Raw genomic sequence first — 24924 nt, 5'->3', positions numbered from 1 at the left:
AATATATGCAAATTATTATTAGTATTGGATAGAAAACACTCTGAAGTTTCTACAACTGTTTGAATGATGTCTGTGAGTATAACATAACTAATACGGCAGGCAAAAACCTGAGAAAATCCAAACAGGAAGTGGAAATCTGAGGTTTGTAGTTTTTGAACTCCTCCCTATCGAATACACAGTGGGATATGGGTTATTTGTCACTTCCTAAGGCTTCCACTAGATGTCAACCGTCTTTAGAACGTTGTTTCAGGCTGCTCATGTGAAGGGGGGCCGGATGGGAGCTGTTTGACTAAGGGGTCTGCTTACAGCCTCGTTCTCAGTCACGCGCTTTCACTTGAGAAGTAGCTCTCGTTCCATTGCTTTTCTACAGACAATAGAATTCTCCGGTTGGAACATTTATGATAAAACCATCCTAAAGATTGATTCTATACTTAGTCTGACAAGTTTCTTCTTCTTTTTGAACATTTCGTCCGAATGGACCAGATCACACTTTTGGATTTGTTTACCAAACGCCCTAACAAAAGAAGCTATTGGACATAAATGTACATAAATGATGGACATTATCAAACAAAACAAGCATTTATTGTGGAACTGCGATTCCTGGGAGTGCATTCTGATGAAGATCATCAAAGGTAAGTAAATATTTATAATGCTATTTATGAATAATGTTGACTACCCAACATGGCGGATATTTCTCTGGCTGGTTTGAGCTCTGAGCGCCGTTCTCAGATTATGCTTTTTCCGTAAAGTTTTTTTGAAATCTGACACAGCGGTTGCATCAAGGAGAAGTGAACTCTAAAGTTCCATGTATAGTAGTTGTATTATCAACATTTATTATGAGTATTTCTGTGAATTCATGTAGCTCTCTGCAATATCACTGCATGTTTTGGAACTACTGAACGTAACACACCAATGTAAAATAAGATTTTGGGATATAAATATGAACTTTACCGAACAAAACATACATGTATTGTGTAACATGAAGTCCTATGAGTCCATCTGATGAAGATCATCAAAGGTTAGTGATTAATTTTATCTCTATTTGTGCTTTTTGTGACTCTCTTTGGCTGGAAAAATGGCTGGGTTGAGTTGGTGATGACCTAACATAATCGTTTGTGGAGCTTTCGCTTTAAGCATTTTTGAAATCAGACACTGTGGCTGGATTAAAGAGAATGGTATCTTTAAAATGGTGCCTAATACTTGTATGTTTGAGAAATTTGATTTATAAGATTTCTGTTGATTTGTATTTGGCGCCCTGCAATTTCATTGGCTGTTGGCGAGGGGTTCCACTAGCGGAAAGTCCTAGACAGGTTAACCAATCATGCTATTTTGTTTGTTTTTCCGTGTTTGTAACTTGTTTTGTGCAAAATGTTGCTGCTACTGTCTCTTATGACCGAAAAGAGCTGCTGGATTGGGTTGGTTGGGTTGGGTGAATAATGGCCCATTCCTCCTGACAGAGCTGGTGTAACTGAGTCAGGTTTGTAGGTCTCCTTGCTCACACACGCTTTTTCAGTTCTGCCCACAGATTTTCTATAGGATTGAGGTCAGGGCTTTCTGATGGCCACTCCAATACCTTGGCTTTGTTGTCCTTAAGCCATTTTGCCACAACTTTGGAAGAATGCGTGAGGTCATTGTCCATTTGGAAGACCCATTTGTGACCAATCTTTAACTGATGTCTTGAGATGCTGCTTCAATATATCCACATCATTGTCCTACCTCATGATGCCATATATTTTGTGAAGTGCACCAGTCCCTCCTGCAGAAAAGAAACCCCACAACATGATGCTGCCACCCCCATGCTTCATGGTTGGGATGGTGTCCTTCGGCTTGCAAGCCTCCCTCTTTTTCCTTCAAACATAACGATGGTCATTATGGCCAAACAGTTCTATTTTTGTTTCATCAGACCAGAGGGTATTTCTCCAAAAAGTATGATCTTTGTCCCCATGTGCAGTTGCAAAACCATAGTCTGTCTTTTTATGGCAGTTTTGGACCAGTGGCGTCCTCCTTGCTGAGCGGCCTTTCAGGTTATGTCGATATAGGACTTGTTTTACTGTGGATATAGATACATTTGTTCCTGTTTCCTCCAGCATCTTTACATGGCCCTTTGCTGTCGTTCTGGGATCAATTTGCACTTTTCGCACCAAAGTACGTTCATCTCTAGGAGACACCACACGTCTTCTTCTTGAGCGGAATGACGGCTTCATGGTCCCATGGTGTTTATACTTATGTACTATTGTTTATACAGATGAACGTGGTACCTTCAGGCATGTGGAAATTGCTCCCAAGGATGAACCAGACTTGTGGAGGTCTACAATTTATTTTCTGGGGTCTTGGCTGATTCCTTTTGATTTTCCCATGATGTCAAGCAAAGAGGCACTGAGTTTGAGGGTAGGCATTGAAATACATCCACAGGTACACCTCCAATTGACTCAAATGATGTCAATGATCCTGTCAGAAGCTTCTAAAACCATGACATCCTTTTCTGTAATTTTCCAAGCTGTTTAAACGTCTGACCCACTGGAATTGTGATACAGTGAATTATAAGTTAAATAATTTGTCTGCAAACATTTGTTGGAAAAATTACTTGTGTCATGCACAAAATAGATGTCCTAACCGACTTGCCAACGAGAAGTTTGTAGAGTGGTTGAAAAGGGAGTTTTAATGACTACCACCTAAGTGTATGTAAACTTCCGCCTTAAACTCTCTAGGTACAGTTTTCATCTGGATTTTTCGTAGCTGTCTACATACCACCACAGACTGATGCTGGCACTAATACTGGGCGCAATGAACTGTATATCGCTATAAATAGGAAAACGCTCATCAAGAGGCTGCGCTCCTAGTAGGCAGGGACTTTAATGCAGGGAAACTTAAATCAGTTTTACCTCATTTCTATCAGCATGCTAAATGTGTAACCAGAGGAAAAAATTCTAGACCACCTTTACTCCAGACACAGAGACGCGTACAAAGCTCTCCCTCGCCCTCCATTTGGCAAATTCTATCCTCCTAATTCCTGCTTACAAGAAAAAATGTAAGCAGGGAGCACCAGTGACTCGGTCTATAAATAAGTGGTCAGATGAAGAGATGCTAAACTACAGGACTGCTTTGCTAGCACAGACTGCAATATATTCCGGGATTCTTCAGATGGCATTGAGGAGTACACCACATCAGTCACTGGCTTTATCAATAAGTGCATTGAGGGCATCGTCCCCACAGTGACTGTACGTACATAACCCAACCAGAAGCCATGGATTACATACAGGCAACATTCGCACTGAGATAAAGGGTAGAGCTGTCGCTTTCAAGGAGCGAGACTCTAACACGGAAGCTTATAAGAAATCCTGCTATACTATCCAACGAACCATCAAACAGGCAAAGCTTCAATACAGGACAAAGATCGAATCGTACTACACTGGCTCCGATGCTCGTTGGGTTTGGCAGGGCTTGCAAACTATTACAGACTACAAAGGGATGGGACAGCTGAGAGCTGCCTAGTGACACGAGCCTACCAGACGAGCTAAATAACTTCAATGTTCGGTTCGAGGCAAGAAACACTGAAACATGCATGAGAACATCAGCCGTTCCGAACGACTGTGATCACGCTCTCCGCAGCCGATGTGAGACCTTCAAAACAGGTCAACATTCACAAGGCCGCAGGACCAGACGGATTACAGGACGTGTACTCCGAGCATGCGCTGACCAACTGGCAAGTGTCTTCACTGACATTTTCAACCTGTCCCTGTCTGAGTCTGTAATACCACCATATTTCAAGCAGACCACCATAGTCCCTGTGCCCAAGAACACTAAAGTAACCTGCCTAAATGACTACTGACCAGTAGCACTCACGTCTGAAGCCATGAAATGATTTGAAAGACTGGTCATGGCTCACATGAACACCATTATCCCAGAAACCCTAAACCCACTCCAATTTGCATACCACACCAACAGATCCACAGATGATGCAATCTCTATTGCACTCCATACTGCCCTGTCACACCTGGACAAACGGAACGCCTATGTGAGAATGCTTTTCATTGACCTCAGCACACCCAAGCACACCAAGACAGTCATGAAGAGGGTACGACAAAACCTATTCCTCCCCAGGAGACTGAAAAGATTTGGCATGGGTCCTCAGATCCTCAAAAAGTTTTACAGCTGCACCATCGAGAGCATCCTGACTGGTTGCATCACTGCCTGGTATGGCAACTGTTCGGCCTCCGACCGCAAGGCACTACAGAGGGTAGTGCGTACGGTCCAGTACATCAATGGGGCCAAGCTTCCTGCCATCCAGGACCTCTATACCAGGCGGTGTCAGAGGAAGGCCCTAAAAATTGTCAAAGACTCCAGCCACCCTAGTCATAGACTGTTCTCTCTGCTACTGCACTGATCTCAGCTGTGCCGAAGTGCCAAGTCTAGGTCCTAGAGGTTTCTAAACAACTTCTACCCCCAAGCCATAAGACTCCTGAACAGCTAATCAAATGGCTACCCAGACTTTTTGCATTGACTCTGTACCGGTACTCCCTGTATATATATATATATATATATATATATATATATATATATATATATATATATATATATATATATATATATATATATATATATATATTTTATATTTTTTTTACCTTTATTTAACTAGGCAAGTCAGTTAAGAACAAATTCTTATTTTCAACGACGGCCTAGGAACAGTGGGTTAACTGCCTGTTCAGGGGCAGAACGACAGATAGCCCCGCTATTGTCATTTACTGCTGCTCTTTAATTATTTGTTATTCTTATCTCTTACTTTATTTTCTCCTCTGTATTTTCTTAAAACTGAATTTCTTGTAAGTAAGCATTTCTCTGTAAGGTGTAAACCTGTTGTATTCGGCACGTGACAACATTTGATTTGTATTTATTTTATGTATTGCAATGTCATCAACTCCAATTTGAATGTTAGTCTAGCTCACTAAATAGCCTGCCCCATTTGCTAAATATGTTAAACTTGTTTGCAGTCCGCATTGTTCTAATTGCGTTGCTTCAATATGGAAATACATTACAGCCTACTGTAAATTGCAGGCTGGACATTGCTGTGGGCGTATAATACAGACTAGGCAACTTAGACTATGGAGGGTTTTACGCACATCCTCACTTTTCACAGGAGCTGGATAAAGAGCCAAAATAAAGAGAAAAGTGAATGTCCACTCACCGTTTATAGTGTGAAAACGTGTTGTGTTTTATAAACACTCAATGAACCATCTTACAGATCAAATTTGCACTTCTCCAGCAATAGCAGACGGATTTGCATTGCATTCAAGCCATGTAGCCTACGTTCTCACCATAAACCCAAGGAAGGTGAATCTTTCTAATTAGTTTGGTTTTTAATCAAGTTAAACAAAAAATGATCAATCAATCTGCTTTTTAAACCAACAATGATAATTCTAAATAGGATTGGGTCAGAAGCATGATATCATAAATCACTTCTCATTCCATGGCACTGTGTGTGTAAAGTATGTCACGCAGCTTGCATAGCGAGTACCACTTCCTCCCGATTCGGCCCATTCCTGGCTTAAACTCTGGACTGCCTCACGAAGTCACGTGACCACCCTCCTCGAGCGTCTTAGCCGATTGTGCCACCTCAAAAGCTAGCTAATGAGGCGCCGCAAGCGGGACACGTAGGGCTGAGGAGTAACACACATCCCCATGTGCTACATGTGCACATATAAGCCTAAATGTCTTTATTCATAACATTTGCTTGTCTATAGAAACTACAAGGCTCCTGTCAATTGTGTCGTTGCCTATGTGTGAGGCGGGTTTTTTTTTTAAATGGTCGTCGGCATTATAAGAGAATTGAATAGTTTGGAGGAGCGCGTGTTAGTGGTGCGCGGGTCAGTTTTTTGTTCACCCGCAACTGCTAATAACCCATCCGCAACTGCCCGACTAGACGAGATGTGATAAGGTGAAAATCTGAGTCCCGTACCAGACCCAAACCCGCTAATATAGAAAATGCGCTGTAGGCTGGTCAGAGACTATTTTTTGACTGGGGGTGCATGATTTTTCTAACCTAATTTAGATGTAGCCTATGTTTCTGCTTATAATTTCAGACATTTTGGTAGGCTATTTGTTAGTCAACTTGTCAATAATTAGATACATGCAGCTTCTCTCCTGTCATTACTAGAATACTAAATAAACCCTTGATCACCAGAATGTCATAAATCGATAGAATGAATGCTTTAATCCAGTTTTCATCAGTACAGAGAAAATCCAATATATTTTTTTTTTTATAATAACAGGAAATATTTTCTTTGCAAAATGTCCAAATGACATCAGTTTGGCCGGTTGTAAGGAAATAGGAAGCTGTAAAAACGACCCAACATTTAGGCCTATGTTTCTGGTAAGATTTCAGTTCGGCTTGGATTCATTTTATGTGGTTGTAAAATACTATCAACCTTTATGATGCTGATAAAGATAGCACCTCTACAGACAATATCTAATTGCATTCCCATTCTCTCAAGAAGCTGAAAGAAAGAGATCATATTTCTCCCATCCTTTTCCCTTGTCAAAATATTGGTTACATTTGGTCTATAAATTACTGAAAGAAATGGTTTATTCTGCAGGAGGTAATATTAAGGCTATGTGAGAGGATATAGACCTACAGTCAGAGACAACATTTCTCTTTCCATTTAACCATCATCTGAACAGTAGGCTACAGATCCGTTGATGTGCCATAGGTCTATATCTTGTGACTGTTGAATTTGCTAACCGCCTCAATCTTCACACATAACATTGACGGCACTGCTATCATCCCTTTACCACTTCACCAAATCTTTCCCAAACATGACTTTTCTGGCCCTCCCTTCTTTCCAATTTCAACTCTCATTTTTGCAGCTTTTTTCTTATTGAATTAAACTTTACCACCGAGACATTGTCCTTTTCGGCATCCGTGGTTCGACTTCAACTTTTTCTGCACATCCCCAAATGGAACTGCTGGTTGAGTCAACCCGAACAGCACTAGCACAAATATATCTTTGGTAGCCTGATCGTTTGAGGGTCGCTCTTTGAAAATTGGGATGGATAGCCTACTCGAACAAGCTAAATGAAGTATGCAGGTATGTGTATTGTGAATAATGAAAAAGCAGGAGGGCAAAGACCTCCAAATTATTTCAAAGCCCTTAGTAGACCATTTAAAACCTCTTGATTCATAGGCTAGTTGGCTAATGGCCAGGATAAAAAGATGCACCTAAGTGACTCTGCTAAACTAGCCGTGATTAAGGGGAGGGAAGGCGAAATATGCAGAAACCAAGTATTTTTTATTTTGGGGGGAAATTCAGACACAAAATGCACATCTCTTCCATGGGCAGCATCAAGGCTAGGTAGGCTGTGCTTCCACTCTCAAAACCCATTCCATTATCAACTGCATTACTGTTAAGACCGGCTTTTTGTGGATCTTCAAACTTCCCATTACCCTGCATGAAATTGTCACTTTTGCGCTTGTTAAGGACACACCTCAAATATTGCCACCCCTTCCACCTCAGCGCAATTGAGCTGACGTTAGACAGGTAAATTGCCAAACCTGGCATTAGGTCTGGAAAATGCCAATGCGCCAGTTTTTACATAACGAAATTGCAAACTAATGTGCGTTTGACACTTGCGCCACCTTACCGCCAGACGAAAATAGAACCCTAAATGTAATTATTATATTGCTTTGTTTAAAAAAAGGGCCTGAATGGAAAGACATAGGAGCAGATTGAGGAGGAACAGAGGGAGGGACGTGAAGGGGTTGATGCTATATGGGAGACAGAGTAAACAGTGCCCACAGGCAGGCACACATGCACAATTTGTTGGTGTGGGTTCATGATGACTGACGGTCAGCCCTGGAAAACATCACTATATTCTGAGGAAGGGAATCAGCACCACCTGACAACACAATCAATGATCAAGCTTACAGTCCCTGACACCGCCATCTTATCAGTAGAGGAAAAAAACAACATTCCTACAGGTGCTTAACAACATACAGTTGAAGTCGGAAGTTTACATCAACTAGTTTTAACGACTCCAACCTAAGTGTTTCAACCACTCCACAAATTTCTTGTTAACAAACTATAGTTTTGGAAAGTCGGTTAGGACATCTACTTTGTGCAAGATACAAGTAATTTTTCAAACAAATGTTTGCAGACAGATTATTTCACTTACAATTCACTGTATCACAATTACAGTGGGTCAGAAAGTTTACATACACTAAGTTGACTGTGCCTCTAAACAGCTTGGAAAATGTTGTCATGGCTTTAGAAGCTTCTGATAGGCTAATTGACATAATTTGAGTCAATTGGAGGTGTACCTGTGGATGTATTTCAAGGCCTACCTTCAAACTCAGTGCCTCTTTGCTTGACATCATGGGAAAAACAAAAGAAATCAGCCAAGACCTCAGAAAAACAATTGTAGACCTCCACAAGTCTGGTTCATCCTTGGGAGCAATTTCCAAATGCCTGAAGGTACCACGTTCATCTGTATAAACAATAGAACGCAAGTATAAACACCATGGGACCACGCAGCCGTCATACCGCTCAGGAAAGAGGCACGTTCTGTCTCCTAGAGATGAACGTACTTTGGTGCGAAAAGTGCAAATTAATCCCAGAACAACAGCAAAGGACCTTGTGAAGATGCTGGAGGAAAACCGGTACAAAAGTATCTATATCCACAGTAAAACAAGTCCTATATCGACATAACTTGAAAGGCCACTCAGCAAGGAAGAAGCCACTGCTCCAAAACTGCCATAAAAAAGACAGACTACGGTTTGCAACTGCACATGGGGACAAAGATCATACTTTTGGGGGAAATGTCCTCTGGTCTGATGAAACAAAAACAGAACTGTTTGGCCATAATGACCATCGTTATGTTTGGAGGAAAAAGGGGGAGGCTTGCAAGCCCAAGAACACTATCCTAACAGTGAAGCACAGGGGTGGCAGCGTCATGTTGTGGGGGTGCTTTGCTGCAGGTGGGACTGGTGCACTTCACAAAATATATGGCATCATGAGGCAGGAAAATCATGTGGATATATTGAAGCAACATCTTAAGATGTTAAGCAACATCTTAAGCAACATCTTGGTCGCAAATGGGTCTTCCAAATGGACAATGACCCCAAGCATTCTTCCAAAGTTGTGGCAAAATGGCTTTAGGACAACAAAGTCACAAAGCCCTGACCTCAATCCTATAGAAACTTTGTGGGCAGAACTGAAAAAGCGTGTGCGAGCAAAGAGGCCTACAAACATGACTCAGTTACACCAGCTCTGTCAGGAGGAATGGGACAAAATTAACCCAACTTATTGTGGGAAGGTTTTTGGAAGGCTACCCGAAACGTTTGACCCAAGTTAAACAATTTAAAGGCAATGCTACCAAATACTAATTGAGTGTATGTAAACTTCTGACCCACTGGGAATGTGATGAAAGAAATAAAAGCTTAAATAAGTAATTCTCTCTACTATTATTCTGACATTTCACATTCTTAAAATAAAGTGGTGATCCTAACTGACCAAAGACAGGGAATTTTTACTCAGATTAAATGTCAGGAATTGTGAACTACTGAGTTTTAATGTACTTGGCTAAGGTGTATGTAAACTTCCGACGTCAATTGTAGATACCACAGAGCATCAACACCTTGGTTCTGTAGAAAACTAGTGGATGATGGAATGTACGCCTACTTTGACAATCTGGAAGAGTGTTATAATAATCCAATCCATTATGTCCGTATAGGTGTAAATAAAATAATGTAATAAAATAAGAGGTGCCCAAAGAGTGTGTCATTGATACAATAGCATGTTGTACTTTACCTCCAAATAGCCTACAAGTGATTTCTTAGACACATTGAGTCGCAACTAACATTCAACTTTGAGCTTGCTTCCCCTAAGATAAAACCTAACTCTGTATTTGGTAAGTAGCATTACGTGAAATCTAAAATCTTTCGTTTTATGATCTCTCTTGCTTTGACAGTGTATAAGGGGGAGAATGCAGGAAGTTGTCGCCAGTGTCCCTCTCCCCTCTTGGTCATTTTTTTTTAACCTTACAAGAACGTGAATTGTTTCACTTTTCTCCACTTCAGTGGTGATCAAATAACATATTATGGTCATGTTCAGTTTCTCATGTTAAGTTCTTCTACCCATTTTAGACATAGGATTTTAAACACACGTTAAGACATTTTATTGTCAGAGCAAAATACACATAGCTGGGTTGTGTTTGAATTACGGTGGCATTTGGAAATGGCATTTGAGAAAAAATAAACATACTTTTTCAAGATGTTTGCATTTAAATGTATTTGCGTACATCTTCCCATAGTAAATCAACTAATATGGTGGCTTAATGACTTTTTACCATTACAATAACATTGGCCACAAGTAGGAGTAGTAACACCAATGATGGTAACGCCAATGAGACATTTTTGGTAAATGAAGATTTTCTTAAATGGCAAAAATTCTCAATTTTTATGTAAGCAACTATTTAAAACTAATTTACTAAAGTGATAATCAATCATTTTAAATTGACTAACGCCACGTAACACTTTGGATTTAGATAACAAATGATCAATGGAATCCTCAAATTTATGGCATACTAAATAATAATTGTATTTAATATATCCCCCAATAACAGTTTGCCATTGGAGAGAATGCTCATGGTCCTTGTTTATCTTTGTAAAGAGTGATTTTGAAGGGGGTAACATCAACGACATAAAACTGAGGGACACACATCATACTAGTAAAAGTTATGTTTTAATAGCATTCATTTTTTTTATTGATCAATACCATGTGTCAAACTCATTCCACGGAGGGCAGAGCTTATGCGGGTTCACACTTCTCCCTTGTACTTGATGAATTAAGGTCACTAATTAGTAAGAAACTCCCCTCACCTGGTTGTCTAGGTCTAATTCCATGGAGGGCCTACTGTCGGCAGGTATATGTTTTTTCCTTTCAATTAAGCCCTAGACAACCAGGTGTGGAGAGTTCCATAATTAGTGACCTTAATTTATCAGTCATGTACAAGAGAGGAGCGAAAACCCACAGACACTGCCGTCCACGGAATGAGTTTGACACCTTTGTTTTAACTTAACTCCTAGACTAGTTCATGTTAGCCACAACAAATTGGAATTCGTAACATAGCATTAATTTAGAAAAGTTGTAACATTTAACACATTTCAGTTCTTGCACCACACGTGGGTGGCAGGTACCCTAGTGGTTAGAGCGTTGGACTAGTACCGAAAGGTTGCAAGATCGAATAATTAATAATTAATTTTACATTATTTGTTGTAACTAATTTATGCGCAACCCTCGCTTTAGGTAAACATAACAAAGACCATTCTCATGGAAACTAAAAGGTCACACTCCAACCTGGTCTCAGAGCATGTCATATTATTCTGTATGTAAATCCGGAATACCGGAATATTATACAATATAGTATACCATACAATATTATGTTTCGTATGTATTTATTTGTTGATGTCCATCACCCATTTCGTATGATATGTTACGAATTACAATTCATATTATATGTTACGAATTTTAGCTAGGTGGCTAACATTACTTAGCTGGTTAATGTTAGCTAGGCTAGGGGTTAGGTTAGGGTTAAGTTTAGGAGTTCGGTTAAACGGTTACAGTTAGGGCTAAGGTTGGGGAAGTGTTAACTTACTACAAAGTAGTAATTAGCAGAAAAATTGCTAAAATTGCCTGTAATGAGATTTGAACTCACAACCTTTGGGCAACTAGACGTTCGTGCTATACCACCCTACTTTCGTTTTTGCCTTAAGTAAACATACCAAATGTAACACATACTAGTTCGTGTCCCTGATTTACCTTTCCTATATTACGTCTAGAATGAGACCACGCTGCACACTCACTATGAAGTGCCTACTAAAACTGATATTGAACAAAGTTCTAACATCACTGCCTATATTTTCATTCTTAGGAGCCTCATACAATAGTGAAACTCAATTACAAACACTCTCCCAAACGATTGCAAATAGGCAACTGTTCAACAAACCATTCTGGCAACAAGTTGTAAGTCGCTCTGGATAAGAGCGTCTGCTAAATGACTTAAATATAAATATATAATATAAATATAAGTATCTCACCTGCTTTCTCCGCCAAACACGAGAGCCCCATTACAAGCATGAGCAGCACACCAATGAAGCACATCTGCACACCGAGCAAATCCTTTCGCTTTTTCCGCCGAGCTTTGGTTTTCTGCTGGTTCAGCATCACTTGAAGCGGCCCACATCGCACCCGGACGGTCCCGGGCATCATGCCAACAGACATCCCATCCATGGATACGTTTTTACGGCGACAAGGCTTCTGGGGTACCAGAAAGTGAACGTGGAGGGAAGCCGGGAGAAAGAGGGTTTCGGAAAGTTACACAACGAAAGAGATGGGCGAAAGAAAATGTTGTTGTTCTATCTTGCGTCGGTTGCGATGTTGTCTTCTATATTACTTCGGACCGAAGTGTTGTTGTGGATGTTGCGAGAGGACTGAGCACTCCATGGATGCTTCAGTTTGGTGCCAGTTCTCGCAGGACACAGTCTGCAGCGAGGCTGGTGATGTTGAAGAGAGAGCGCAAAAAAGAGAGGGGAGGAGTATGTGTGTGTGTGTGTGTGTGTGTGTGTGTGTGTGTGTGTGTGTGTGTGTGTGTGTGTGTGTGTGTGTGTGTGTGTGTGTGTGTGTGTGTGTGTGAGAGAGAGAGAGATTGTAAAGCTATAGCCAACAGAATTAGCCTATGGTTTACATTTTTTATGATTTAATGTTGAATTCAGGTTAATTGACAACACAATTAAATGTAAATCAACACTAGACGTTGAACTTGCGTATGTGCTCAGTGGGATACATTTTTGAAGCAGCAGGCGTTATTTGGAATAAAAAAATACTCGCTCATCGTTGCCCTCTCCTGGATGCAGTAGGCCCATATTCCATCGTTTCTTTCTGCTAGCCTATTGCAGTAAAACCCGTTTGACAATGGATGGCAATTTGGACATTGTAAATCCTTTGCATGAGAATGGCAGGCACCCATAAGTACACACACACACACACACACACACACACACACACACACACACACACACACACACACACACACACACACACACACACACACACACACACACACACACACACACACACACACACACACACACACACACACACACACACACACACACACACACACACACACACACACTGTGGGTGAATGTCAATCTTAACACTCATGCACCGCACCACTCTCCTCTCCATTATCTCATAATCACAGGTTGACCTCTTCTAACCCGGTGAGACCCAGCATACACCCACTCTACTCTGCTTTTGATGCATTCCACTCATCAGTGGGTTCATGTTCAGTATCAGCCTCCATTCAGTATGTAGTATAACGTAGTCAGCCTCAATAGACTGAACAACAGGTTGATCACACACACTCCAGTTGATTGGGGTCAAAGGTAACACCCTCTGTTCCTCCCAAGCCAGAAACATCCATAGTGCATTTTAAGCACTTACATGAATCACAGGATGGAGGTGTCCTCAGACCCACCTATCCCATAATGCCCTCTGATTGAGTGTTAGCCAATGAGTTGCCAGATTAGAGCTATCGCCCCTTGGTCCGTACTCGCACAATCTCACTCACACATACACTCTCATATGCCCAAACAAACGCAACACACTTCAGGTTTGAACATAATCCTGTTCCAGAGCGCATCACAGCAGGGATTCAGGACATTGGAAAATTGAATCAAATGGATTATGATGAGGAAACGGATTTTTGATTCAGTGCCGTTTCTACTGCCTTAGTGGAAAGGAGGAAGACTGGTTTAAACACGCAATGAACCTGAGATTCGCTGGTCCGACCAAGCTGACTCCACACTCCAAGACTGCTTCCATCACGTGGACTGGGATATGTTTCGTATTGCATCAGATAACAACATTGACGAATACGCTGATTCGCTGTGCGAGTTCATTAGAACGTGTGTTGAAGATGTCGTTCCCATAGCAACGATTAAAACATTCCCTAACCAGAAACCGTGGATTGATGGCAGCATTCGCGTGAAACTGAAAGCGCGAACCACTGCTTTTAATCAGGGCAAGGTGACTGGTAACATGACCGAATACAAACAGTGCAGCTATTCCCTCCGCAAGGCTATCAAACAAGCTAAGCGTCAGTACAGAGACAAAGTAGAATCTCAATTCAACGGCTCAGACACAAGAGGCATGTGGCAGGGTCTACAATCAATCACGGACTACAAGAAGAAAACCAGCCCAGTCACGGACCAGGATGTCTTGCTCCCAGGCAGACTAAATAACTTTTTTGCCTGCTTTGAGGACTATACAGTGCCACTGACACGGCCTGCAACGAAAACATGCAGACTCTCCTTCACTGCAGCCGAGGTGAGTAAGACATTTAAACGTGTTAACCCTCGCAAGTCTGCAGGCCCAGACGGCATCCCCAGCCGCACCCTCAGAGCATGCGCAGACCAGCTGGCCGGTGTGTTTACGGACATATTCAATCAATCCCTATACCAGTCTGCTGTTCCCACATGCTTCAAGAGGGCCACCATTGTTCCTGTTCCCAAGAAAGCTAAGGTAACTGAGCTAAACGACTACCGCCCCGTAGCAGTCACTTCCGTCATCATGAAGTGCTTTGAGAGACTAGTCAAGGACCATATCACCTCCACCCTACCTGACACCCTAGACCCACTCCAATTTGCTTACCGCCCAAATAGGTCCACAGACGATGCAATCTCAACCACACTGCACACTGCCCTAACCCATCTGGACAAGAGGAATACCTATGTGAGAATGCTGTTCATCGACTACAGCTCGGCATTCAACACCATAGTACCCTCCAAGCTCGTCATCAAGCTTGACACCCTGGGTCTCGACCCCGCCCTGTGCAACTGGGTACTGGACTTCCTGACGGGCCGCCCCCAGGTGGTGAGGGTAGGCAACAACATCTCCACCCCGCTGATCCTCAACACTGGGGCCCCAAAAGGGTGCGTTCTGAGTCCTCTACTGTACTCCCTGTTCACCCACGACTGCGTGGCCACGCACGCCTCCAACTCAATCATCAAGTTTGAGGACGACACAACAGTGGTAGGCTTGATTACCAACAACGACGAGAAGGCCTACAGGGAGGAGGTGAGGGCCCTCGGAGTGTGGTGTCAGGAAAATAACCTCACACTCAACGGCAACAAAACTAAGGAGATGATTGTGGACTTGAGGGAACACCCCCCTATCCACATCAATGGAACAGTAGTGGAGAGGGTAGCAAGTTTTAAGTTCCTCGGCATACACATCACAGACAAACTGAATTGGTCCACTCACACAGACAGCATCGTGAAGAAGGCGCAGTAGCGCCTCTTCAACCTCAGGAGGCTGAAGAAATTTGTCTTGTCGCCAAAAGCTCTCACAAACTTCTACAGATGCACAATCTTGAGCATCCTGGCGGGCTGTATCACCGCCTGGTACGTCAACTGCTCCGCCCACACCCGTAAGGCTCTCCAGAGGGTAGTGAGGTCTGCACAACGCATCACCGGGGGCAAACTACTGCCCTCCAGGACACCTACACCACCCGATGTTACAGGAAGGCCATAAAGATCATCAAGGACAACAACCACCCGAGCCACTGCCTGTTCACCCCACTATCATCCAGAAGGCGAGGTCAGTACAGGTGCATCAAAGCTGGGACCTAGAGACTGAAAAACAGCTTCTATCTCAAGGCCATCAGACTGTTAAACAGCAACCACTAACATTGAGTGGCTGCTGCCAACACACTGACATTGACACTGACTCAACTCCAGCCACTTTAATAATGGGAATTGATGGGAAATGATGTAAAATATATCACTAGCCACTTTAAACAATGCTACCTAATATAATGTTACACACCTTACATTATTCATCTCATATGCATATGTATATACTGTACTCTATATCATCTACTGCATCCTTATGTAATACATGTATCACTAGCCACTTTAACTATGCCACTTTGTTTACATACTCATCTAATATGTATATACTGTACTCGATACCATCTACTGTATCTTGCCTATGCTGCTTTGTACCATCACTCATTCATATATCTCTATATTCTTTATCCCCTTACACTGTGTATAAGACAGTAGTTTTGGAATTGTTAGTTAGATTACTTGTTGGTTATTACTGCATTGTCGGAACTAGAAGCACAACCATTTCGCTACACTCGCATTAACATCTGCTAACCATGTGTATGTGACAAATAACATTTGATTTGATTTGAGATTCAAGAGTTTTGCTAGGTAATATGCTGACCACACCGGTCACGTCGCGTGCGTGAGCATTGCAAAATACATTTACACATACATGTTATTCAATCATTGCCCCCACACTGCTCGCACGCACCAACAAGTGTCAGTTCTATTTGTGACGCTTAACGCGGTGCAAGTCCTGCCTCTCCCATCTCCTCATTGGTTTATAGAAGCAGATACCCATGTGCCATTTCTTCACTGGTTATACCCACGTGGGTGATTGAAAGACGAACTGAGGTCGGTCGTCGTCATGGTAATACTATGAAAGTTAAATGACAATCGCCATATAAAGTCCAAAGAAAAAAAGCCTGGAAGGAGGAGAGATGACTAGAAGCGATTTGCTTGACCGTTTTATGTGTGGATTAATTGTCAGAGTAACAACTCAACGTTTATGTCCCACAACAAATTAGATGGCAACAGCTAACTATCTAGCTAAATTGCCATAAATGTTTAATTATTTTCGACCTGTCCCCAAATTAATATAATTGTAGAGTTTGTTTTGATATTTCAACCTGCATGTCGTGATTGCGTTCGGAGTGGAGGGACAAAATCTATTTGCGCACGATGGCACACATTGTCGCACGCACCTGGTTTGGGTATGGTGATAGCCTCACTGGGAATTAAATGCTAGCCCAAGCAGACCTAGGGGGTATCTTCAACATTACCTCTTATTTTCATACGTTTATCACTCTTATTCTCTTTCCCTGCCTCTCATCCTCTTGTGTATTCATTTGCTCATGCACTTCCCCTCCCTCTCTTTCAGCCATGCTGTACATTTTTTCATCTCTAGTGTGTGATCTCTTTCTCCCTTTCTCTCTCTCTCTTTCTCTCTGGCGTGATTTGTCCCTGTCCAGTCTTTGATGTGCTGTTAGTCTTGTAACTCTGTGTGAAGCTGGTTTCAGTTCAATTGAGCTCTGTTTTCTCCTTCTTTTGATCAATAGAGATGGACGTTTTGTTTACCCAGTTATAAGGCTTCAAACTGTATCGGAGTGGCCAGCTGTGTAAGTGACCGCATTACTCAGATGCACCACTTAATGCATTACTCAGTGGCAGCCATGCAATTTCAGGCAGCAGATATTGTTATTAATGAAAGACATTTATCTCCACATTTGTATGGCGCCTCCGTAGATACACATTGACCTCTCCAAACATAACATACCACTTCAAGAGAGTTTACCCAAATGTTATAATTGTATAACCTTGTGGTTATGGAGGAAGAGAGACAGTTACAAATGATTAGCATTGAATAATTCACAGCCACCACTGGCAGAACGCATTGTAATGAGATAGAGACTCAGGTTTCAGGTTGTTTGAGATTCCGAGTGGCGCAGCAGTCTAAAGCACTGGATCTCAGATCCCGTCTGTACCACAACCAGCAGTGATCGGGAGTCCCATAGAGCGGCTCACAATTGGCCCAGCATCGTCCGGGTTTGGCCGGGATAGGCCGTCATTGTAAATAAGAATTTATTCTTAACTGACTTGTCTGGTTAAATAAAAAGTATATTGCTGATTTATGTGGGAGATTGTTGTTGTATGATGAAGAGGAAGTAATCAGGGACAAGCTTGAGTGCCACATTTAACCATCATGCACTGCTTCATGCCACATTTACCAATTTACAAAAAATACTCTCTAGCACTTCCCAGTAATGGTTAAACTTCTTCAATGGTTTAGTAGCTCATAAAATCTCTCCTCTTCAGGTAGGTTTCAGCCTCTATCACTTGGATATTGGTCCCTATATAGGCAATACCCTGTGTACTATTAGTGCCTGCATCACTGAGCAGTGATTTGTCTCAGCTATTGATGAAGTGAACCTCTCCCATTGATTCTGTAGGGCTTTAGATCAGCATAGGTTGCAGTGAAGCATTTTGAGGTGCGTGTGTGAGAGAGAGAGAGAGAGAGAGAGAGAGAGAGAGAGAGAGAGAGAGAGAGAGAGAGAGAGAGAGAGAGAGAGAGAGAGCGAGTGAAAGAGGGTTTGTGGTGATATTGTTCCATACTACTGGATTGGAGAGTTTTGCTGATGTTAGTTGGTGCCCGATTGATCAAATCTGGTTGACATCAGATTTATAACCCCGTACAGTCTGTTATGTGAATGTCAGTGTTTGACCCTACACACCTGTTTAATCACACTTTGCTCAGCATAGTCTAGCCCTGTAGTATGATGTTTTGAGGCAGGCCCACAATCCCCTCTGTCCGTCTGTTCTTCATGGAAACATGAGACAGTGTGACCCTGACATTGTAGTCTAATATTAGGGAGGGTAATAACATTCTCTGTCTGTCTTTCATGCCTCAACAGTTTCATTCAAAGACAGTCTGCAGCAGTGCCTGTTGCTTGGTTGTGGCTCCCGCTGTGTTACCCGCTGTGACTCATTTAAAACCATGTACCGTGTGTGTGCATTTGAAGATGCCTGATTTTATTAATGTAAGAGAGAGAATGGCTTGATGTGCTACTATTGATCGTCTCCAACTATAGAAGCAGTAGTGACAATCCCCTCTACAGTATCTTTCTCATAACTGTTCATTAATTTAACAATTTTTACAAGATGCTGTGTACTCAATTTGTATTATCTAAAACAGACCTACATTCAATGAGTATACATTAAGAACACCTGCTCTTTCCATGACATAGACTGACCAGGTGAATCCAAGTGAAAGCTATAATCTCTTGATGTCACTTGTTAAATCCAATCAGTGTAGATGAAGGGGAGGAGACAGGTTAAAAAGGATTTTTAAACCTTGAGACTATTGAGTCATGGATTGTGTTTTTGTGCCATTCAGAGGGTGAATGGGCAAGACAAAATGTGCCTTTGAACGAGGTATGGTAGCAGGTGCCAGGTGAAGCCTACACACTTCTATGCATTGTTCTTCTACAATTGAGAATCAACTATCAGAAACAGAAAGGGCAGACAGCTATGTACGTCATACATATAATTCTGTGTATTAAACGGATCTATGGTAAAGCCATGAAATGGCATCTATGCTCTCCATGTCCACATGACAGTGCCACCTCAGGTATTCAATTAATAAGAGGCGTATGATGACTTGATACCCATGTCATACAGGGCCGGATTAACGAACGGGCACTCAGGGCACGACCTCCCTGACCTCCAGGGGGTCGGTGGGCCCCCAGATGACATATGATAGAAACATTTGTAGAATTGCAGTAAATTAGATTTAAAACGGCAACATTTTCTCTCAGCCTCATGGCAAAATGTGAACAAAAGCATGAGATGAGCTATAAAACGGCAAACAAAAATAGCAAAAAGTGTAGAATTGCAGGAAATTTGCTTTAAAACTGGAACATCTCTTAGAATCATGACAAATTATGTATAATAGCACTATAAAACTTCACATTTCTTCTCTCTGCACCATGGCAAAATGTGTTTAAATGCAGGAAATCAGTTGATTTTTCCAGCCCCTTCGTCATATAGTGTAAGCGAAAGACTGTCCTCGCTATCATTTGCCTCCCCTGAATACCAATGTCTCCTGCTTTATCAGGACAGTCAGATACAGTTGAAGTCAGAAGTTTACATACACTAGGTTGGAGTCGTTAAAACGCGTTTTTCAACCACTTCACAAATGTCTTGTGAAAACAAACTATACTTTTAGCAAGTTGGTTTAGGACATCTGCTTTGTGCATGACAAGTAATTTTTCCAACAATTGTTTACAGACAGATTATTTCACTTATAATTCATAGTATCACATTTACAGTGGGTCAGAAGTTTACATATACTAAGTTGACTGTGCCTTTAAACAGCTTAGAAAATTCCATGTCATCGCTTTAGAAGCTTCTGATAGGCTAATTGACATAATTTGAGTCAATTGGAGGTGTACCTGTGGATGTATTTCAAGGCCTACCTTCATACTCAGTGCATCTTTGCTTGACATCATGGGAAAATCAAAAGAAATCAGCCAAGACCTCAGAAAAGAAATTGTAGACCTCCACGGGTCTGGTTCATCCTTGGGCGCAATTTCCAAATGCCTGAAGGTACCACGTTCATCTGTACAAACAATTGTACGCAAGTATAAACACCATGGGACCCCGCAGCTGTCATACAGCTCAGGAAGGAGACGCGTTCTGTCTCCTAGAGATAAATGTACTTTGGTGAGAAAAGTGCAAATTGATCCCAGAACAACAACAAAGGACCTTGTGAAGATGCTGGAGGAAACCGGTACAAAAGTATCTATATCCACAGTAAAACAAGTCCTATATCGACATAACTTGAAAGGCTGCTGAGCAAGGAAGAAGCGACTGCTCCAAAACTGCCACAAAAAAGCCAGACTACGGTTTGCAACTGCACATGGGGACAAAGATTGTACTTTTTGGAGAAATATCCTCTGGTCTGATAAAACAAAAATAGCACTGTTTGGCCATAATGACCATCGTTATGTTTGGAGGAAAAAGGGGGAGGCTTGCAAGCCCAAGAACACCATCCCAACTGTGAAGCACAGGGGTGGCAGCATCATGTTGTGGGGGTGCTTTGCTGCAGAAGGGACTGGTGCACTTCACAAATTAGATGGCATCATGAGGTAGGAAAGTTATGTGGATATATTGAAGAATTATCTCAAGACATCAGTGAGGAAGTTAAAGCTTGGTCGTAAATGGGTCTTCCAAATGGACAATGACCCCAAGCATTCTTCCAAAATTGTGGAAAAAATGGCTGAAGGACAATAAAGTCAAGGTTATTGGAGTGGCCATCACAAAGCCCTGTCCTCAATCCCATAGAAATGTTCTGGGCAGAACTGAAAAAGCGTGTGCGAGCAAGCATGCCTACAAACCTGACTCTGTTAACCATCTCTGTCAGGAGGAATGGGACAAAATTCACGCAACTTATTATGGGAAGCTTGTGGAAGGCTACCCAAATTAAACAATTTAAATGCAATGCTACCAAATACTAATTGAGTGTATGTAAACTTCTGACCCACTGGGAATGTGATGAAAGACATAAAAGCTTAAATAAGTAATTCTCTCTAATATTATTCTGACATTTTACATTTTTAAAGTAAAGTGGTGATCCTAACTGACCTAATACAGGGAATATTTACGAGGATTAAATGTCAGGAATTGTGAACTACTGAGTTTTAATGTATTTAAACTTCCGACTTCAACTGTAAGTAACTGGAATGACTAGCTAGCTTCTTGCTTCAGAAGGTTGAACGGTCAACTTGAGTGTGTTATGAAGTTGGGGATGCTGGTTCGAATGCACATACACATTTTTGGCAGGTGTCCCTGAAAGAAAACAGGCTGTAAAACGTTGTCTTCAACAACAGTGGTGCTCATTGTCTGACTAATCCTGTTGTGCTATAGCGTATTATGTTCAAATGTTTTTACAGGTTCCTGCTATTTTTCACACACACACACACACACACACACACACACACACACACACACACACACACACACACACACACACACACACACACACACACACACACACACACACACACACACACACACACACACACACACACACACAGACAGACAGACAGACAGACAGACAGACAGACAGACAGACAGACAGACAGACAGACAGACAGACAGACAGACAGACAGACAGACAGACAGACAGACAGACAGACAGACAGACAGACAGACAGACAGACAGACAGACAGACAGACAGACAGACAGACAGACAGACAGACAGACAGACAGACAGACAGACAGACAGACAGACAGACAGACAGACAGACAGACAGACAGACAGACAGACAGACAGACAGACACCCAAAAAAAAGCCGCTACCTGTTCCCTTCTAGGACTGGGTGTTCTCTCTGTCTTGGTAAGAGAACATCCCCTTCTTTAGAGAACAGAATGCCTCAGCCATACTGCGCTCTAATAAAGGCTTCTCCACAACTTACCAAAACACTTGCATGCATGCACAAACACACACAGAGCATATCCATCTGCCCAACAAGATCTCATAGTTTCCCTTCAAAAATTGACGAGTTATGGATAAATGTCTATTTAATGCATTAATTCTGTGTGGTTACACTGTTAATTCTGCATGGCTACAGGGTTAATTCCGCTTGGTTACACGGTTAAAACAGAAACAACTCAAATGGTTAAGTTTGGGTATTCATTTTGAGTGGTTAAGGTTAGGACTATGAAGGGAAGGGCTTAAAACAAAATAATTGAAAACTGCTGTTTCCATCAACTACCATTAAGTATTCTCAAGGCTTGCTAGAGCATTGTGAACTGTGGTGGAGCAGTGGTCTAAGCAGCATGCTCTGGCTCCAGGCATCACAAGTTTGCACCCAGTGCTGGGCAATTGTTTTTATATATCGACATTCTCAGGACCTTTTCAAACCTCCGAAATCACGGTTTATTTCAAGTGATCAGGCTGCATCTGACACCAAACAGGATTGATTACGCTGAGAGCACAAAACAACAAAGATTTTACACAGTATCACTCAATGCCTCTGTCTAACATTTGTTCCAGACGCATATCACGAGATGGCATAGCAGTTCAGACGTCTTTTGTCCTCGTCTTGTCGTGTTCTGTATATATATATATATTTACAACTTTTTTTCACATACATTTTATTTGTATTTTCCATCAACTCATCTTCAAAACACTCTCCTGCAACCCGCCTCACCAATTTATATTTATAAATAAGTATTATTTACCTCAAATCTGCAATCCTCCAAGAAGCTAGCCATAAGCTAGCCAGAAACTCCAAGAAGCTAGCCAGAAGCTAATCAGAAGCTAGTTCAGAAGCTAGTTAGCTTCTTTACTGGCAAATCGTTAGTATTCAGCCAACCACGGTTTGTGGTCATCAGCTATCCTTTAGCTCGAAAATCTCTCGCCAGTTTTGTACGGCGCAGCGCGGCTCGAAACGGAACATACCGGACCAATTTTTCTCTCCATGTCCTTGGATTTCAACTGCTCTCTAGGACATTCATTCCCGGATCTCACAGCTAGCTAGCTGCTATCCGTGTGTCTATCTGCTCTTGTCGATTCCGGAGCAAACATCAATTACTCCGGAGCTAGCCAGCTCCGTCAATCACTCCTGGGCTGCAGTCACCTATCCAGACCCGTTTTACTGCCTACGCGCAGCCACACCGGGCCTTAACAACTGGACTGCCGACGTTATCTACCCGAAGGAGATCCGGCTGGCTCCTCCGTCGCGACGTTACCTGAATGCCCATCTGCGGCCTGCTAACCGTTAGCTGTCTTACCGGCTGCTCTCAGAATAGACAATCGGACAATTTATTTATTTTTATTATGTTTCTTCTTGGGCCTCTATAACTATATCTATTTTTAACAAATTTTTTGTTGTTGTGTGATTTGGACTAATCCCCTCTACCACACGGAACCCCACTAATCTACTGACGGAACGCAAGAGGTGGCTAACAACAGACCTCCATCCTATGCTAGCTTGCTACCGATGTCCTGGCTAGCTGTCTAAATCGCCGTGAACCCCAAACCAACCACTCCACTCACTGGACGCTTTTGATCACTCGACTAAGGATGCCTCTCCTTAATGTCAATATGTCTTGTCCATTGCTGTTCTGGTTAGTGTTTATTGGCTTATTTCACTGTAGAGCCTCTAGTCCTGCTCACTATACCTTATCCAATTTATTAGTTCCACCACCCACACATGCAATGACATCTCCTGGTTTCAATAATGTTTCTAGAGACAATATCTCTCTCTTCATCACTCAATACCTAGGTTTACCTCCACTGTATTCACATCCTACCATACCTTTGTCTGTACATTATACCTTGATGCTATTTTATTGCCCCCAGAAACCTCCTTTTACTCTCTGTTCCAGACGTTCTAGACGACCAATTCTTATTGCTTTTAGCAGTACCCTTATTCTTCTCCTCCTATGTTCCTCTGGCGATGTAGAGGTGAATCCAGGCCCTGCAGTGCCTAGCTCCACTCCTATTCCCCAGGTGCTCTCTTTTGATGACTTCTGTAACCGTAATAGCCTTGGTTTCATGCATGTTAACATTAGAAGCCTCCTCCCTAAGTTTGTTGTATTCACTGCTTTAGCACACTCTGCCAACCCGGATGTTCTAGCTGTGTCTGAATCCTGGCTTAGGAAGACCACCAAAAATTCTGAAATTTTAATTCCAAATTACAACATTTTCAGACAAGATAGAACTGCCAAAGGGGGCGGTGTTGCAATCTACTGCAAAGATAGCCTGCAGAGTTCTGTCCTACTATCCAGGTCTGTACCCAAACAATTTGAACTTCTACTTTTAAAAATCCACCTCTCTAAAAACAAGTCTCTCACCGTTGCCGCCTGCTATAGACCACCCTCTGCCCCCAGCTGTGCACTGGACACCATATGTGAACTGATTGCCCCCCATCTATCTTCCGAGCTCGTGCTGCTAGGCGACCTAAACTGGAACATGGTTAACACCCCAGCCATCCTACAATTTAAACTCGATGCCCTCAATCTCACACAAATTATCAATGAACCTACCAGGTACCCCCTCCCAAAGCCTTAAACACGGGCACCCTCATAGATATCATCCTAACCAACTTCCCCTAAATACACCTCTGCTGTCTTCAACCAAGATCTCAGCGATCACTGCCTCATTGCCTGCATCCGTAATGGGTCAGCGGTCAAACGACCTCCACTCATCACTGTAAAACGCTCCCTGAAACACTTCAGCGAGCAGGCCTTT

General features: G+C 42.2%; 1 protein-coding gene across 1 annotated transcript in view; it reads right to left on the bottom strand.

Moving 5' to 3' along the window:
- Positions 1-12544, bottom strand: part of slc24a3 (solute carrier family 24 member 3) — a 116925-nt gene extending 104381 nt beyond the window's left edge. The window contains exon 1 of the mRNA XM_046358674.1: positions 12089-12544. Within this exon, the coding sequence (XP_046214630.1) occupies positions 12089-12281 (193 nt within the window). The 5' untranslated portion in view covers positions 12282-12544. The remainder of the gene's footprint in view (positions 1-12088) is intronic.
- Positions 12545-24924: the final 12380 nt, after the last annotated feature.

This window comes from Oncorhynchus gorbuscha, linkage group LG08, assembly GCF_021184085.1.
Source record: "Oncorhynchus gorbuscha isolate QuinsamMale2020 ecotype Even-year linkage group LG08, OgorEven_v1.0, whole genome shotgun sequence".
In the NCBI taxonomy this organism is placed as follows: Eukaryota; Metazoa; Chordata; class Actinopteri; order Salmoniformes; family Salmonidae; genus Oncorhynchus; species Oncorhynchus gorbuscha.
Note: the sequence above shows the minus strand (reverse complement) of the source record. Positions and strands in the feature narration are given on the sequence as shown.